At 43.9% G+C, this 19,270-nt stretch overlaps 1 protein-coding gene across 1 annotated transcript in view; it reads right to left on the bottom strand.

Annotated features, from left to right (window-relative positions):
* Window positions 1-17,544, bottom strand: part of LOC144798272 (beta-galactoside alpha-2,6-sialyltransferase 1-like) — a 153,825-nt gene extending 136,281 nt beyond the window's left edge. The window contains exons 1-2 of the mRNA XM_078669045.1: window positions 16,737-17,544; window positions 15,913-16,010 (exon numbers count right to left, since the gene is read on the bottom strand). Coding sequence (XP_078525171.1) covers window positions 15,913-16,010; window positions 16,737-17,544 — 906 coding nt within the window. The remainder of the gene's footprint in view (window positions 1-15,912; window positions 16,011-16,736) is intronic.
* Window positions 17,545-19,270: the final 1,726 nt, after the last annotated feature.

Genomic DNA, 19,270 nt, shown 5'->3' with positions numbered 1-19,270 from the left:
TTTTGGAGCAACAATAAAAGTGTCAAGATAACACCAGTGATTAATGTACCTGCTGGAGAGAGGAGAGTTTTGTCCAGTGGCAACTTCAACTTATCTAATGTAGCACAGAGGGTTACTGCAAAGAATATGTACCATGTATTTAATTAAAAAAAATGTTATATGCATAGGTCAGTGGGTTACTTACTGCTTTTGTAAGTAACTTATTTTTCTTCCCAGATTGTCGTATCCTTGTGCATAATAAGGTCTTCATTTACTATTCTTTGAAAGCTAATAAAATTCAATCTGTAATGATAACTGTGTTGTAGACTGCACCATTGTTTCCCAAAAACCTTTGGGGGAGAGCATTCCAAAGCACCCTCTGTAGTGGTCAGGCTCACTCATTGCACTTGGTATGCACCGTATGGGGACTGGTCTGAAAAAAATTTCTAGGGCTGCTTTTGGTTTCCAGACTGGCCCTTGCAGGAGCAGGAGCCTCGAACAGCAAAATAAAACCAGCCATGTAAAGGTTTGTCACTGGGATGCAGCACCAATCTTCCCATTAAATTATTTAGTTTTTTGTAAATTCACAGAAGTGGAGGAGCGTGTCGTTATCCTCCTTGGCTTAATGACACGGTCCACCACTTCGGAAACGAGGGTTTTGGCCATATTTACAAGAATATGGTGCAGCCCTGTGTTTCCCCCTGCGCTTGCGCTACACTTAGCAGGGTAGCGGCAATGCAGGCACCCTTGCACCATAGTGCAAGTGTGACTGCGTGCAGGGGAAGATTGTTTATGTACAGGAAGATCCTCCTTCCTGAACATAAAAAATCCAAGGCGTTTTACTTTTTCCATGTGTACTGCATAAGGCAGCACACATGAAAAAAGCAAAATCGAGGAGAAATAAAGCATTTATCCTCGTTTCGTCAAGTTAAGTCCAGGTGTTTCCTGGTTTTAATTATGGCGCAGTCTCCTATTTACGCTGCCCTTGTAAATAGGAGGCAGCGTTAAAAAATCAATGGCTGTTGCAGTGGAACGCCCATCGCAACACCCACTGCCCACCTCTTTCACGTTAAGTATTGCATGAAAGTGGTTCTTATTTGCAAAGCAGCGTTAAGCCATAGTAAGTGGCTCAACGGTGCCTTGTACATAGGGCGAAACCCATATCACCACGGGAATATCGCAAAAAGTGACGTTCCCATGGAGATAGGGGTTTGTAAATCTGCCCCAAAAATTGTTAGTAATTCGAGTTTTTCTTTTGTGTACACCTGAAACAATTTCCCTGAGATATGTGGCATACAAGGTAAAACAGAACACCGGGACCTTTATCGATTGCCTTATGTTGCACAAAAGAAAAAAATACACGTAACAGACTTGGATCATTTACATTTTCACTATTTCTGGGCACTTTGATTTTTGACCTTTCAGTAACCGACTTGCTTTATTTCGCCTGTATTTTACGTAGATCGGAAACAATGGCTATGTATTCGAACTTACCAATTCAAGAGCTACTATTATATTTGGTTTTCACAAAATCTTTATTCAAAAATGATGACGTACAAATGCAGGCATACAACCACGTAAGTGATGACACACAAATGCAGGCCTAAAACTACGTGGGCCAGCCACGGAGCAGACTGGGGCTGTACAAGAGGGCATATTTATCTGAGGAAAACATAACTGAGTCGGTGGTCATTTTATTTCATCAAGGTTCGATAAGTGCAATAGAATCATATCGAAAATTCATTGTGGGCAAGTACCATCAGTGTTGAAAAATCGACCTTTCAATAAAACTGTAATTAATAATGCGTCAGAACTTAATATCAATTCATTGTCCGAATGTTCAAGCAATACTCATCCCCTCCCGCCATGTGCTTCAAGAACTGCATCCATATTTCATGATCTGAAGTCTGAGCATCCGGAACACAACGGGGAATTGCGAGTTTCGTTTATATCGGCGCCATTTTGGGTAGGGTCAGGCGGGCCCAAGTATAGTCAAAATATCTCCACCAACTCTGGGTTGGACCAGAATCTCTTTCGGCAGTCCAGAAGTTCCGTTAAGGGGCAACAGAAGGGACCGGTGACATGAACCATCAATCAAAGAAAAGGGAGGGGCAACAATCTTTCCTACCGGGTCATACTGATGTTCCACCGGAACCGATCGAATCAGTAGTCTGCAGGATTTTTGGTCATTCAAACTGAGGCTGGCGTCAGCATGAGAGCGCCAACGTCTCGTGGCTACGCTTTGGTCATTCTGCGGGCAATCATGGCAGTCCTTTTCCATCGGGGGCGGTCGGAGGCCCGCGGAGGCCGAGGGCCCTCCGCAGCTCTCGTAGAATCTTCAAAGTTGAGGAGAACGCCTCTGGACAGGTGTCTTCCATTCAGAAAATATTGTTGGCAGCATTTTGAAAGGAAAGACAGGGGCCCATTTTCTGGTTAACAGGCGACCAGGCCAACTTTTCACGCCAGGCCCATTCCTGCAAAGTCGACCGCCATTTTTAGGAGATCTGCAACCACCGGCAGTCACTGGGTTGCAGGAGCAGATGGACTCAAGCCTGTCGGGCGAAGCATCGTTGCACCGCCACAGTGGACGAGACCCTGCTGGGTGAGTGGAGCGTCGCTGTACCACAACAGTGGGCGAGTCCTTTGCTGGGCTCGTGGAGCGTCCCTATACCGCCAGAGTATGCGAACCCTTTGCTGGGCTCGTGGAGCGTCCCTATATCGCCACAGTGGACGAACCCTTTGCCGGGTGCGTGGACCGTTGGGGGTGCAGCTGAGGGGCCTCCACCTGGGGAGGCGGGAGAGGCTCGTCCGCGCCGCCTCTCCCTCCCAGTGCACCCCACGGCATCTTGCTGACATTTGTTATGGCCGGACCAGGCGATGAAGAGAGGGGGGGGGGTCGGAGGCATATGCAAGACATCCCCCCCTTGTGGCCTGCAAGGCGCCGAAAGAAGAAGAGAATGGGAAGGCAACTACAACTCGGGTAGGGCCCATGCCTTCTCTGGCCGATGGCGGCCGGCCGCTCTTTGCCACGGCCCCAGGAACGGATCCCTTGGTTCATCCTGGGGACAGGCCTTGGCGCGTGGTGTCGCCTCCGGACTATTCGCGTAATGGTTCTCCACCCCAGGCCGTTGCCGACGGCTTTTGTAGACTTTCTGACGCTCAAAAACCCTACTAGAAAGCAGCCCAAAAGTAGCCCAACATTGCTACTTTGGGGAAGGAGGGACAGGGACGGCGTCAAGTAGACGGCGAAATGCATTGTGGGTTTGTTGCTGCGGCCGTTTGCCATGTAAATAGTTGTTTTAATATATTATTGTTCAAGAATAAAAACGTTTTAACCTGTTATTTTGCTGTCGTGTGGTATATTTCTAATATTTGTCGCTCTGATGTCGTTTCCCCTCCCAAATGTAACATGTGATTGTAATCTACAGCCGGACATTCCGACAGGACATGAGAGCAAAAGGGGGGGGGGGTCAGATCTGAAGTTGGGCAGGCGATAAGATCACGTTTTGCTATGTGGGGCTATCTATGTTCGTGATGGGGCCTAAAAGGGGGCAAGATGGCGGGGCCACTGTGCCGTGACTTTCGCTTTAACTCCAACAGTGGTGAGGGTGAACACAAATGAACGCCGCTTATGTACATATACATTTTCATTTTCTACACCACATGAAACCTGCGTCAGGTTTCATATAGGCGTTTTGTTGCAGGGTGGGCATTCATTTGCATGAAAGCCCTGTAAAACTAACACAGTGAAATTTAGAAGATTTCACTGAGTCAGCTTTATAGCATTGCTGAATCAAATCCTTACGCCTGTTTGAAACAGGCATAAGGAGTGATGCACCATGCAATGTGTGGCTTGCTCCTGTGCATTGCAGTAGACATGTTGCGCTTACGACGTGATTCCTGCAATGTGCTGCTTTTGCGGCACAGATGCGTGACGCATCTGTGTTGTTTTTGCTCAATGGTGCTCCACATTGTAAATGCGGCACACCATGGGTGGCAGAGCAGCGGTGCACATTAACTGGTGCATCTCTGGGGATGCGCCAGTTAACATAAATCTGCCCCTTTACATTTAAGTATGAGCAGGGGACACAGAGTTGGTGAGGCTTATCCAAGGTTAAAAAGAGATGAGTCCTGTTTACTATTATAGTCTCTGAGATTTGTCTCTTACTCTGCAACATCTCATTGTTGTTCTCTTTCTTTAAAGATAACGACAACATTAACCATGAGTGATAATGAGCAATCTGTTGATCTCGATCTTATCGTTGAACTTGTCATTGAAACATCAGTGGAAGTGGATCCCTTAGATGATTTAAATCCTAAGGATGATGAAGAACATGATGAGGATGCCGATTTGTCAGAATTGTATGACATAGGGTGGGAAGCTGACGTGCTTCAGCATATGGAACTATAAACATTTATTTTTAAAATTTACTGGAAATAAAAAGTGAAAATGTAAACCGTTTCATTTAAAATTAAACATAACTTGAAAAACAGGTTATGTGTAGTGTCTTTAATAAAATAGTCAAATATGCGCATAAAAATATTTCTAAACCAATGAAAAGCTTTATTAACAAGTCACATGACCTGTTATGCTTACGTTACGCGCTCCGCGCCGCGCCCCGGATTGCTTCCGGGAAGCTGAGCTTCGCGCCTCGCGCACCGGAGGACTTCCGGGTGCGCTAACGCGGCGTGTCATATGACGCATTATGCAACAACGCGATACGTCGTTGGGGCTCCACCGGAACTGATTGAATTGGTAGTCTACAGTGTTTCTGGATGTTTCAGACTGAAGCTGGCGTTAGCATGAGAGCACCCCGTGGCTACGTCGTGGCCATTCTGCGAGCAATCATGGCAGAAGCTTCCCACCGGAACTCTGCGGGAGTCGGGGGCCCCGGTGACTCTTGTAGAATCTTCAAGGTTGATGGGACGCTTTTGGGAATGGGGCCCATGCCGTAGCAGTGAAGCGTTCGAGTTCCAGGGTTGTCCAGAGTCATCCTTGCAGGCCAGGCCCAAGTCTGTGGAGCCGACCTCCATTTCCTGAGCTCCGTGGCAGCCGCCTGTCGCTGTACCGCAAGAGTGGGTGCAATTCAGCCGGATGGCGGGTGAGACGCTGTAATAGCAAGAGCAGGCGTAATTGAGCTGGCCGAGCGAGGCAATGTGCCGCAGGAGCGGGTGCAACTCAGCTTGTCGAGTGAAGCGCTGGGGTGCAGCTGAGAAACCTCCACCTGGGGAGGTGGGGGAGGCTCGTTCGCGCCGCCTCTCCCTTCCAGTGCACCCCACGCCGTCTCCTGGTGCAGGTATATGTGATGGTTGGACCAGGGCACCGCAGGACGTGTCTTCAGGTCAAACGGATTGTGGGACAAGGTCCAGAATGGAAAAGTCACGAAAAGGCTAAAAGTTCCGCCGGAGCCCGGCAGCCGGCCGCCTATGTCGAGTGAAGTGCTGGGGTGCAGCTGAGAAACCTCCACCTGGGAAGGTGGGGGAGGTTCGTTCGCGCCGCCTCTCCCTTCCAGTGCACCCCACGCCGTCTCCTGGCGCAGGTATATGTGATGGTTGGACCAGGGCACCGCAGGACGTGTCTTTAGGGGTGTAGCTGAGAAACCTCCACCTGGGGAGGTGGGGGAGGCTCGTTCGCGCCGCCTCTCCCTTCCAGTGCACCCCACGCCGTCTCCTGGCGCAGGTATATGTGATGGTTGGACCAGGGCACCGCAGGACGTGTCTTTAGGTCAAACCCTCAACTATGGCACCCAACATCCAGGACTTATGACATTTGTGGAAGGCTGTGACATCGAAGCATCTCAGGGACCAAGCATATGCAGAGTCCTTTCTACAGCCTCTGCGTTCCTTCTTACCTAGTTATGGTTTTTTCACTGCCACTCCAGGCTTTTAGTCTGTGGATGGCAAACTATGAACCTACACTCACCTATGAAAATCTTACTATTGATGCTTGACTGAGGACAAGGAGATCAGTGAAGCGCTGGGGTGTAGCTGAGAAACCTCCACCTGGGGAGGTGGGGGAGGTTCGTTCGCGCCGCCTCTCCCTTCCAGTGCACCCCACGCCGTCTCCTGGCGGAGATGTTGCAGCAGGCTGCCATGTAAATAGTTATTTAATTAAACGTTTTACCATGTTACTTTGTTGGTGTGTTGTATATATTTATAATATTTGCATAGGGTTTCTCGTTATTTTGGGCGGGGTGGGCGGCGGAGCAAATTCACTGAAAAAACCATAAGTTATAGACCATATATAGTTAAATATCTCAAGTCCTTCTGTGCACTCGATGGAGATACAGGTCGTCCACCAGAAGATGTGCTGGCCACCTCTGATGGTAATAGCGTGGCCAGGGCCCTTGTCGATGCCTTTGCAAATTCAACAGGGTGCACTTGTTTGACATGCCGCACCATGGTATGTATGGAAAAGGAATATTTTTTTGTTGGATTTCCTCTTGAGAGAACCTTATTGCATATCGTGCAGGTAACTTTTGGCACATTAACTTTCTTTTGTTCTTCAGGATAAGTGAAAAATTGCCAAATAAAAGATTCCTTTTTTCTTTTTAAAGGTAGTCGCTCATTTCCTTCCGATTCGGAAGATGAATGCGGGGCGGCAGCCATTTCAGCAAAGTCTTCCGAAGGATGTTGAACGTTGTTCTCTTTTGAGAGTACAAAAGATAGTGAGGGAAGTGGGTGGAGTCCTCCGTGTAAATTGCAGACTAGAAACTACTAAGAACCAATTGGAAGTGTTGTTTTCAAGTCACATGACTTCGCATGCGCGTCTCAGGACGTGTACGCGGTGATAGTATCTAGTCACGTACATCATTTGGAAGTAGCGGTCTAATTCAGCGAAGTTTCAAAACGTGAAAAGAAGTAAATTCAAACATATTCGGATTTAATATATCTTTTGAGCTCGATTCAAGCATACAATTGTTAAAGTATAAAACCTTTTTTTTTTTTTTTTAAATACCAAGGTGTGTACATTGGGTAACACACAAAAGTTTAAAAAGACATTCGGCTCCATTTAATGAAAATTTTCATAATATTAAAAAAGAAGCCTAGGTTTAGTCTCTTTGACGTATTATAAGTTCTTTGATGGGTCTATAAAGAAATTCAATAAGTTCAGATTGCAAAGTTTTCACGAAATATATAGGCGGGTGCGCGCAGTCGGTCGCGCACGGAAGCTTGGAAATGCGCTATCCATTTTATTGAGAACTGTTGCCGAGAGTGCGCACACCGGGTCGTGCACGAAAGTTTAGAAAGGCTATTTTTATTTATAGACAAATTTTAATGCGTTGAAAAAAAGGCAAGGTACCGACTTTCTAATTCTGTATCGCTTTACAAGGAGTCTCTATGCAACTTGAACAATGAAGAAAACGGATTTTTTCCGAAAAAAATATTGCCAGAACTTTATTGACAAAAGTATAGGTTGCATACACGAGATATTTCTGAATTAGCATTTTAAAAACCAATGAAATTCACTGAAAAAACCATAGGTTTTACACACGTTATAGTTAGGAACTAGCATTTACAAAACCTATGAAATTCACTGAAAAAACCATAGGTTTGACACCAGTTATAGTTAGCTGGAAATTTTACTGATATAAAACCAATGAAATTCCACGTTATAGTTAGTTGGACTCACTATAACTTGCGCGTGTAATGCACTGCTGATGACGTCACATATTACATCACTCATGACATCACTCATGACACCATCCAGTGAATGTGTGTCTTTCTGAAAAATAAACATGTGTTATATATGTATATATTATTGAATATCTTAGTGAATACATATATTAGTGAGTAATGCTTAAATATTTAAATATATGTATTAGTGTTTCACTTTGTGTATAAGTGGCTGCATGGGTTGATGAGTAGGTACATGTGTATGTATATAGGTTATTAGATGTTTTTCGTAGTATCAGTATGAGTGTTTGCATGGTTTGGTGGGGGTATTACTTACTACATAGATGCAAGAATGACTGAGTCTCTGTTTGAATGTGTTTTGAAGACAGCATATGTGCAGGACTGTATGTGTGGATGAGTGTGTATATGTCTCTGTTAGTGAGTGAATGACTCTCTTATTAGTGTCTTTATCAGTAACTACATATGTTTTAATGTAGTATATGTGAATATTGATGTATATAAGTGAGTATATGTGAGAGTGAGGTATTGTAAGAGTTCCTGTTTAAATTAGTATGTGTTTCTATAAGTGATTTTTTAAGAGAGTAAGTATGTGTAAGTTTCCTTAAAAGTAAAGTGGTAGTGTGTGTATAGCTGTTTATGCAAATAAATGGATGTTCAATAGTTTATTTGCATGTGTGAGTATGTGTGTGAATAACTTTTGGATGACTGTCGGTGTGTAACAGGATGTGTAGGTGTATCACTACATATGATTAGTGAATATATGTATGAGTGACTATATAGAACTGTTGGTGAATTAGTGCATGTGTATATAGATGGTGGAATTATTGAATTGGTTGTTGTAACTGGTATGGGCATCTCCATTTTTTTGAAAATTTTAGTTTCTATTATTGAATATGCGTTTCAAGGGTTAGATTACAGTGAAAGGAGGTATGTCACTGTGTCACAAGGATGGTGTCATCAGTGATGTCATGAGTGATGTAATATGTGACGTCATCAGCAGTGCATTACACGCGCAAGTTATAGTGAGTCCAACTAACTATAACGTGGAATTTCATTGGTTTTATATCAGTAAAATTTCCAGCTAACTATAACTGGTGTCAAACCTATGGTTTTTTCAGTGAATTTCATAGGTTTTGTAAATGCTAGTTCCTAACTATAACGTGTGTAAAACCTATGGTTTTTTCAGTGAATACATATATATATGTATATATATATATATATATATGTATATATATATATATATATTTCGAGCTCCGTGGTTCCAAGGAAACCAATAGAAACAGCACTCGCAGCAGGTTAAACTTAGTTTCAAGTTTATTGCGCAGATATTCTCCAAACAGACGCGTTTCAGCTCTTGCCTTCGTCAGTGTCAGCTGGCAACGACAAGGTGGAAGTATAATAAAGCAAAACCATTGAAACAAACAATGGACCAATCTCTTCAATGTATGAGCGCCATCTTTGAATGGTGAATTACTCAAATTAATCAAAGCAAAAACAATCAAGCAATGTTTAAACTGGTCAACATAAGACAAATATTAAGCAGACCGACTAGATCAGTTAGTTAAATATTTACATGCTATATACACGATATTTACATTATTTAGCCCTGAATGGGCTAGTTCATCGTGTTTGCTAATATATGCAACTCATTCTCTAAAAGTCAACCAGTCCCGCATTGCACTAAATCAATATATGTTCTCGTTGGGAAAGGGCGTCCATAGGTTAATTCCATTCATATAACCTATGACCAATAATATTAACAATTACGGCCTGGATGGCCCATTGGGTGTATTAAAAATGACATGCATTCATATCCATACACTCTAACATAGATAGACTTTATATTCTAGATTAATTCTGGATTCTAACGCCCGACCACCAACAAAAATTTCATAATAATTCTTAAAAACAAAATATTCTCAAAATATATATATATCAATGGCGGCTGGTGAAATTTGAAAGTGGAGAGGCATAAAACAATTATCGTACTTCACTGTGGCGGGCGAAAACACATGCACTCTCAGGGTGTGCTTAGCTAAAAACGAAAGAAAAAAAGTAGTGTCTTAATAGTGAACAGCGCAAGGACACAAGTAATGCCCAACACCTGCAACCATGGGCGCCATTTAAGCACTTATGATCCAACAGTCTGCCAGGATCTCTGTCAGACACAAGTTAGTGATACCATCACATGAACTTTTAAACCTACTGTACACTACAGTGCTTTCATCTTCACTGTATCATTATTACACATGCACCAATGAAACTGCCTCGATAAAAGGCGAGGTATGAATTATGTTCTTTAAGAACCGGCACTAATCGGGGCAGAATGCCTGTATGAGAGGTCAGGCTGTGCAAGGCAAGGTACCTGATTAGTCCCCCCACAACATTTTTTAGGACTTCAAGGCTCCATTTGGCCTCTTTACTTTCAACCTTGGCCCATATGTATGGGATTGTAGTTCGTGCACAGCTTTATCCTTATGTCAAGAGCTTGTCACATCCCAAGAGTCCCATCTACCTTTGCTCCCCCAACCCGGTGTCCCAGGTCTGCTGTGTCCGTGGGGTAGGGAGCATTGCACCACTACTGCCATGCTGTGCTTCTTTGGTCAAGGAAGGGAAGTTGTCCTTTTGTTGTGACTCAATAGGTACCTCTTTTGAGAAGGAAGAGAAACTTGCACTGTTGTTGCAACACAATTGGTATTCACAAACGAGACCTAGACCACTACGGCATAAAATCGTAAACCACTTTCTAGTGTACCATCATATGCAAATCATTTGCAAATCACTCCTCTTTTTTACCTGGCAGCTAGATAGGTATTAGCCTTTCTCTCCTCTCTCTACTTGCAAGTAGAGCATGGCTAGATAGGTATTAGCCTTTCTCTCCTTTTTAACCCCCCGCAACCAACACGTAACTGAGAGAATAAAGCTAAACTTTGTGTTGTTTGTGTGGCTTTTGTATGTTTGATGTACTCACCAGGATTGCCCTGCTCTCATCATTGGCACCATCAAGCTCAAAAGAAAGACTTGTGTCCAAAAAACAAACAAAGCAGTGCTTGTGAGGGAATGCAGTGTGTGAAAGCAGACCAAAACACAAAGAATGTGTTCCCTCTTTGCTCCTTGTTGTTAATCTCAGCAACACAATTGGTACCTGTTTTATGAAAGAGAGACACTTGTCCTGCTACTGTTCTGTGAGTGAAAGAAGCCTGCACCACTTGTTCTGACAGCAAGTACTCATGCACCTATCAATAGTGCAGAGGGTGCAGAGGCACTAGACCTCACTGTACGAGGGGCCTATTGCATTCCAATTATGGTGGTCTTTCATACCCAGGCAGGGAGGGGGCATTGAACGCATTTCCATTGCTTGCGCCAGGCTCCAGGGCACTCTTGCAAGGACACTCGTCGTACTGCTTTCGGTAAACTTGAATTCCCACCATGCACTGCCTCCCCCTGCAGGTCCTCTGCTGCTCCCTCCCTTTTTACCCTGCACTGCTCGCCACCCACTTGGCCATATGTGCTACCCCTTTAGAACCTGCACTGCTCCCTCCCTTATGCCTGTGGAGCACAGACACACACAGGGTAAGAACTCGAGGGTTTTGTGGTGTGAAAATTAATTATAATTGTATTTATACAGCGTTTACCCCTGACGAGGAGTTGCAGTGCTTTTGGGTCACCAGCACGCTACTCCAAAACCCAAAAAGAATTGGTGGTGGATTACTATAGGGACATTCTTTTGCCCTGCTTGATTCAATATAGATGAATGAGAAAAGTCCATTCCCCGATTTTTACATTAAAAACGAAAGTGAGAAATTTGTAAATAAAAATCGGAGAATGGACTTTTCTCATTCATCTATATTGAATCACAGCAGGGCACGGCACAAGTCCTAAAAAATGAAGTGGGGGGAGTCTGGCATATATATATATGTTAAATCGTTTCCATATGTGCAAGCTTCTAAACCAAGAGCTGCACAGCGCCTATAACCTAACCCTGTGACTTCCCGAAAAGTGAAAGTAAAATGTTGAAGGAACCGAACATACTGGCACCTTATACTGAAAGGAAAGCGTGTTGTTTGTCATTCGTCTTATGAATGAATGCCAGAGGGTCAAAGGCAACCAGTCGCGGGCCTCGGCCGGCATGACGAGTGGGTGGGGGTGTGTGTGAAAATGGGGTCGTTGCACGGGGGAGAAACGGGAGGTGAGGTGTTAAATGAAAATAATAAAACTTACCATCAACCACCTCAGCTTCTGTCCCGACTCCCACTCCTGCCGTCCTGCATTATTTCTGCAGCTCTCGTCATCAGGCCGCCTCCCTGGTCCCTCCCCTCCACCAATCACAACGCTGCCATGGCACTATGCCAGCGTTGTGATTGGTAAGGCTGCTGCCCCACCCGGGTCATGTCTTAGCAAGCATTGAGAACACATAGAGAGTGGGCGGTGTTTCTCGAGGGCAGGGGGAAGTGGCTTGCCCACTCTTGTTCATACTGCATGTTTGGGCGGCCTGAGGCTGCCCAAACAGTCAGTATGAACAACAGTGGGCAAGCCACTCCCCCTGCCCTGGGGGCAACACCGCCCACTCCCAACCAGGAACTTCAGCTTTCTCGCCGTGCGAGAAGGCAGAAACAGATGATAGTTATTACCATTTATTTTTCTGCCTTCTCGCACTGCGAGAAAGCAGGGGGGCGGCGCCCAAACGCCCCTTTCGAGGCGCTGCCACTGATATATATATATATATATATATATATATAGAGAGAGAGAGAGAGAGAGAGAGAGAGCTGTATATATATATGTTTTCATATATAATTTTGATATGTTTTCCGGGGTCCCCGGGCAAGGGCGGGAATATTCAAGTGCTTATGATTTTGATGAGGATACCCCTGGAAGAGAACTAGGATTACAGTAAGTAACTTATCCATACAGATGTGAGAGAGCAGCGTGGGTTGTAGACAAGAGCACAAGAGAGCGATATATAACAGGAGAGAGGAGACCCACACATAACGGAGGCAGCGGGAAAACGTGCGTTTGTGGTGTGATTACGAAAAAAGAAACGAATGAGAGCAGTGAGGAGAGGGCAGTAGGGAGATAAAACCTCACAAACAAAAGAGAGAAACATGGAGGAGGATGGGGAGAAGATCACATTTGGAAGATAACTGAGCAACACATGCACGCATGCGGAGTGCTAAGCAAAAGAAAAATAGTTCTAAAAAATGGAGCAGTGGCAGGACACGCAGAAATAAGCTATGCTTCATAGGAGGGACAAACACAAGATCTACAAGGAAAGCCACTGAATGAGAAGTAAGCAAATGAGAGTGATAATAATTCCGAACAATGGCAAGCAATGGGTGGGCTTTAAACCCACTATAAGATCTGGTAAGCTGGACATAGGCTTTTTAAACCTGGCAGCTTGCGCTGTCTGGTGGAGTCCTCCTAAACACTGCTAAAAAAAAGTTTTGCAGATTTCAGTGCCTTTTGCTTTAATTCTGAAATTCTATTCCACTGTTTTCCAAATATTCAACATTAATGATGCTATAAATCAAATAGGCAAAGAGTGCATAATATGAATTAGATGACTTTTAAGCATGAGATGGCATTTATGCTCTATAAGAAAAAATAAAGATGATATCTTACAAATACCATGAATTTTGGTAAATTTGCTTCAATTGGCAAGAGATAAGGTCATAAAGTCTAAAACCTCACACAATCCTCCAATTAAAATACAGAACAAGTTTTGACATCTTCTGGAGGCCACCACACTTATCAGTCAATGGCTGTCCTCCCTCTATATAGGGCCCCTCTTGAGGAGTTAATATTGCAAATGTATCTTATTTGATGCACTTCAAATAAAACATCTATTGATATTTAATTTGCAGAACAGCAGTTTCAAACCCCGTAATTTGCAGAAATAAGATTAAACATGTGAATATTTTCCCGCAATTCATAGTATTTCAAACACTCATGTAAATTACAGATTTCAACCAACGGGGAAGCCTCACATTTATTCGTGTATTTCATATCGAAAGTACTGGAGTAGCGTCATTTTTTTTCATCCGATCATATTGATATGGCCACATATATGTGTGTACTTTTACCTGAGGTATTCGCATAATATGAAGTGGAGGCGCCGCCACTGGCCCTGGGCCAAACATAATTTGGGGCCACCCACTCAAACCAACTCTGATTATATTATCCACTTTCAGATCATTCACGCCCTCCATAGCTATGGGTGGCTCATAGACAACCCTCTTCGTTGCCAGCCTACACCTGGGCCCAGCCCTAGAACAAACAGCCTCTCTCTGGCTGGGTGACACTAGGGCTGAACAAACCTGCTGCAAGTGGCGCAAATGGACTGGTGCCTCACCTCATGAGCCAGTGCATGTAGATTGTTTGCTGCACTACCACTCCTGCTCTGTGAGAACTAGGGAGTCTGAGTAAGATGGAACTAGGCTGTGACTGCACCGACCCATCAGCAGCTCCACTTGGACAGTGGAACCTTGGAGGAAGCATATAATGCTGCTCTGCACTGCACTATACACTGCCTTACCATCGGACCCTACCTCGGCATACGCTTATTATCAACAATTGGTTCATTCGGGTAAAACATATTTCTTTACTTATCTCATGTTGGCACACTCTATTATTCATTAACCGCATGCGCGCTAGCGGTTTTCCCGCTGTGCGCTGGGTTTTTAAAAAACCCGCGTTACATGACGAGCTCAGCTCGTCATCAGCGTTCGACAGGCGCACCTCATGACGAGCTGAGCTTAATTATCAGCTGGAAAATTCAGAACATAATTATTTGAGAATAACTGAAAACTGAGAATCCAAACAATTCAGGAGTTATAATGATATTTTATAAGTTATGATCATCTATAAATTCATTCATTTATAAACGTACATGAAGAACCAAGGCTGAGGGTGCTGTACAATATTGAGCAAGTAGTGACATTTGTGACAATTGGTGTTCAGTGTAATTGGTGCCAGTACAATTTACAATATATACAATAATGGTACGACAATCGTGAGGAGTAGGAGGGGGAGGGGAGGGATGTGACCAATGCAAAAAATGGTTAGTATGGTCTGTTCACTTCAGACGTCAGTATTGGGTACAGAATCCTAAGGAAAATGGTCCACTGGGATTTTGTCGACGTTTCAACCCTTGGATAGCACACTTGGGGCGTCTAAGCGGGTCTTCTTCAGGACTGTGCGGGATTGGGTGGGGTGGGAGGCAGCCTATGGATTAAAAGAACATTTTTCAGATATGGATTCTCATTAAAAAAGGCTTAGGAAAGAGCCTAACAATTAAATCACTCACCTCCTAGTAAGCCCAGCCGGGCCAACCTTTGAGGACCTGTGCAGCAGTGGTGATTTACTGTGGGATAGCAAGAAGCCTTGTGAATTGTTTGGATTCTCAGTTTTCAGTTATTCTCAAATAATCATGTTCTGAATTTTCCAGCTGATAATTAATGAATAATAGAGTGTGCCAACATGAGATAAGTAAAGAAATATGTTTTACCCGAATGAACCAATTGTTGATAATAAGCGTATGACTGCCCAGGTTCTTAGGGATACTGGGTTACCCCATTTGTGACTTAGCCTACCTCGGCGTAAGCGGTCTCCAGGTGGACTGTGCCAGAAAATCCGAAAGACTAGTGGTCCAACCAAGCCTATCCAAAATGTGTGCGTGGTGCAGCTAGTCTATCAGGATCATTCAGGCAGAGGGTTCTGATGGGTGCTTTGTGTTCATTGCTCTGCCTGTGCTGCATGGGACTGGTATTCGGAGTCAGGTGGCTTCAGGCTATTATCACACTGGTCTGGCAGCAGCTCCACAAGGATGCAGTCACAGAGGGAGCACACAATGCCAATCTTTACAGCATAGTAAGAGGTACACGCTGCATAAAGGTAAAGGCCTGTAAAGTTGGGCAGGATCTATGCACTTTAAAAACGTAAAGTTCTTGCTGAATTCAACCAGAATCTAAAAAGTATTTTTCCTTACACCTCTCTATATCTCAGGAGGGGGTCGTGCTGGCTCCAAACAAAAAAGAAATTAAGTAAACAAACTGGCTATTTTAAAACTATAGACTGTCTGAGGCTGTTGTAAAATCTTAATGGTTTGGTCCCTATAAAGGTAGGGGCCCTTGGCCAGAGCCAACATTGCCTATGCCTTAAACTGTCTCTTCTGACACTACCTGGTAGTTGTTTTCCCACAGCCACATAAAGCTTTATGATAAAGTAGGAGTTACCTGAATATGGCATGAAATGACTTGAAGTTTTTCTTCTGACATTTTAGGGGCCATGCCACCTTACCTTGGAGTTGATTAAACGGAGAGTCGTCTTCGTTCCCACATCGTCCGCATATCGGAGCACGGGGGCGCTGTTAAACCTCAAAACTGCATCATGGCCATCTGGAATGGTGGGGAAAGGAAAGCAGGATGGTAAAAGGGGAGGCAAGATTATGAATTATCCCAATAGAGCACTTTTAGAATCACACTTGTCATATCCATGGGAGGGTAGAGAGTGTTCAAGGGACCCATGATAGGTGCTTTTAAACAATGATAACAGTAATAATAATAACAATGATAACTGTAATAATACATTTGTTAATATTATTATTATTGTTATATTTTTACTGTACTTCATATTGCAGTTCAGACATCACTAAGCACTGCACAGATGACATACATAGAGAAGTATAGATTTCCTATCTTGATTATATGTTGGTAGTCAATCTCGTTGAGTTGATAAAATTGCTGGACAATAGTAAATCTTCTATATTGTGCTAGAACACCTTTTTACCTTTTGGATTTGCTATCCCTTTACATCAGAGTGCTCTGTTCTTCATGGATTTGCTTTACCACTGTCCCTATGAACAGGAGATCTGTTTTTATAACAAGTAGGTGGAATAATAACTGCAGGAACATGGGTGGCAAATACACCTGCATGACATTTGTATGCATTTAACACTGAAATACAGAGGGATCCGACCAGGAGCATGCTCTGTGACTTAGCAGTTAAAGCTAGATTGAGCTTTTGACTGCAAAATACTAGGCTGCATGCAGCTTTTGGCCCAGACCTCATCTCACAACTGGGAGCATTCATAGGGGATTCCAGTACTCAAATGCACATCTTACCTATTTCCTTGCCCAGACTGGACCTCTGGATGGACCCAGCTGATGAGACCACAGCACAATTCTTCAGGTGACCCAACTCTTCGGAGAGGTTTTGGAAAGGGAGGTATTTAGCCCACTCCACTGTGTCGGGTGGTCCTCGGTGTGGCTGGAGTGTCTCCACACTTGCTCTTTCTCTTAGCATGCAAAGCAGCTCATGCCCAGCAGCCTGGGTCCTGTTACTCCCCCGCTTGTGATCCCCCTTCACTACGTTGTACTTGTTCTTAGACCCATGTTTGCGAAAGACCTTCTGCAAATGTTTGCTCAGTTGTTTGGGTGACAGCTTCTCATTCCACACTACCCAGTGGGAGGAGTTCCTGGTGGCATTGCGCCTGTATCTGGCCAGGGTTGTAACATGAACCCTTCCTGGAACACTCGTTAATGCATGGAAAAAATTAGTTACTCCTTGAAACCAGCCACCCCCCGAACTAACAGGAGGTTTACTTGTCTTTTTCGGAGGGACAGTAGGGTAGTGATGCTCAGGTGCAGAGGTCACACTTGAAAAGACATCAATGTATCCACTGGCAGAAGCAACACTTAAGTTGCCTCCAGATGTGGTCTGGATGTTGCGTAGGATCTTCATGATAGAGGCTGCCCCAGGCTGGATGTGATGCTGTTGGCGGGCATTCCTCATCGCACTATACTGGAGCATGAGTCCCGTCTTCAGGCACACCAAGCACAGGACGGCCAAGCAGAAGCAGGAAAAGGTGACAGAGAGGCACCCACGGCTGGCCCGCCGTGGGGCATGCACGAACCATCTTAGGAGATCCATTGCTGGACAAGATGCAAGTCGGAGGCCCTCAAGAAACCTGTTGACAAAATATGAAATGGTCAGTAGTGGACCTCAGAGGCTCTGCCCTACAGTGCTTAGCCTCAAAGGACTCAACTGTAAGAGGCTACAAGAAGTCACTCAAGAATAAGGAGTCTAATGCACTCAACACTATAATAAGGGACTTTCCCAAACAGTAAGAAACCTGATGTCTCACTCAGCAGGAGTTACTTGCATTTATTTGACATCATACTCTACGACAGGTTGCAATCATGTACTAGGGCTGGAGGTTAAATGCTGGAGAAAGAAATCTTCATAACTGCAATCATCCTCTTTTGCATGGGAGGTGCAGTCAGGACCGGTGAAATGGGGTTGGGTTTTACTATAGATACGTTTGTGGTCTGAAGATTTTTATGTCTGCAGAGGACATTTTATAATGGATATTAGTGAGATCAAGGATACAAAATTTGTATAGCAGGGACATCAGTCACTCACACAGGGCTAAGATGTAAAGAGCTCTTTTTCAAGTGAAAGAATTAACGGGGGTTTCTTCTTGAATGGAAAGGACCATAAGTGTTTACCACAAGGTACCACCAGACAATGACTACAAAAAATGATAGGGCCCCCCTTCAGAATGTGATGAGGGCACTAGACTCTCATATCTCACAAATATCCATTGGCCTTCTAAATTTGGCGGCCTCCTGGATACTTGGAGACACCCCTGAAGACCAAATGTCCAGTGTAAAGATAAGGGGCATCAAGATCCCATTATAAAGTATAAGAACTTTCACTCCTCCCTAGAAGTAAGTGACACTAATAGCTTGCAAAACATGGGGAAAAAAGATTTCTCTTCCTAGGGATCATAAGCACTGAATATTCCCACCCATGCTCTGTGTGTGACCCCAGCATATATGAAAATATATATATGCAGCTTTATATACAGACAAGCCAACCTACTCAAGGTTACTATTTTGTTTCACTTCACAGGACTACGTTGACCAGAAGTCCCGGTGTTGCCAAACTCCACCCACTCAGGGAGGACGACGCCAGCTGCTCAAACTAAGATGCGTTTGAATAGCGTGAAGAGAACATGGTGTTGAACTGCGCAAAGTCCATGAGGAAGGGGCGTTTGTGGCCCGAAACGTGTCGGACCCAATTTTAATTCAGGGGAACCTGTGAACATTGCAGAGGAGCCAAACACAGACCGAAGGGTCGGATGAAGCGGTGAGCCCTCCCGAAGCGCTTGCGCAATTTGCTTTACTATATATATATATATATATATATATATATATATATATATATGTATGTGTATATATATATATATATGTATGTATGTATGTATGTGTGTATATATATATATATATATATTCACAGAAAAAACCATAGGTTATAGACCATATATAGTTAGGAATTAGCATTTACAAAACCTTGAAAATTCACTGAAAAAACCATAGGTTATAGACCATATATAGTTAGGAATTAGCATTTAGAAAACCTTATTTTACTCACACAAAACCATTGAAATTCCATATATAGTTAGTTGCACTAACTATATATCGCGCACCCGCAATCCACTGCTGATGATGTCACATATTACATCATTCATGACATGGTCAGTGACATCACTGATGACATCACTGATGACATCTCAAATGACATCACTGATGACATCATCTAGTGTCTGTGTGTTTTTGTAAAGTTTAAATACGTTTTACATATTGAAGAATGA

The sequence above is a fragment of the Lissotriton helveticus genome, chromosome 12, assembly GCF_964261635.1.
Source record: "Lissotriton helveticus chromosome 12, aLisHel1.1, whole genome shotgun sequence".
Taxonomy (NCBI): domain Eukaryota; kingdom Metazoa; phylum Chordata; class Amphibia; order Caudata; family Salamandridae; genus Lissotriton; species Lissotriton helveticus.
The sequence above is the reverse complement of the archived record's forward strand: the minus strand, read 5'-3'. Positions and strand labels throughout refer to the sequence as shown.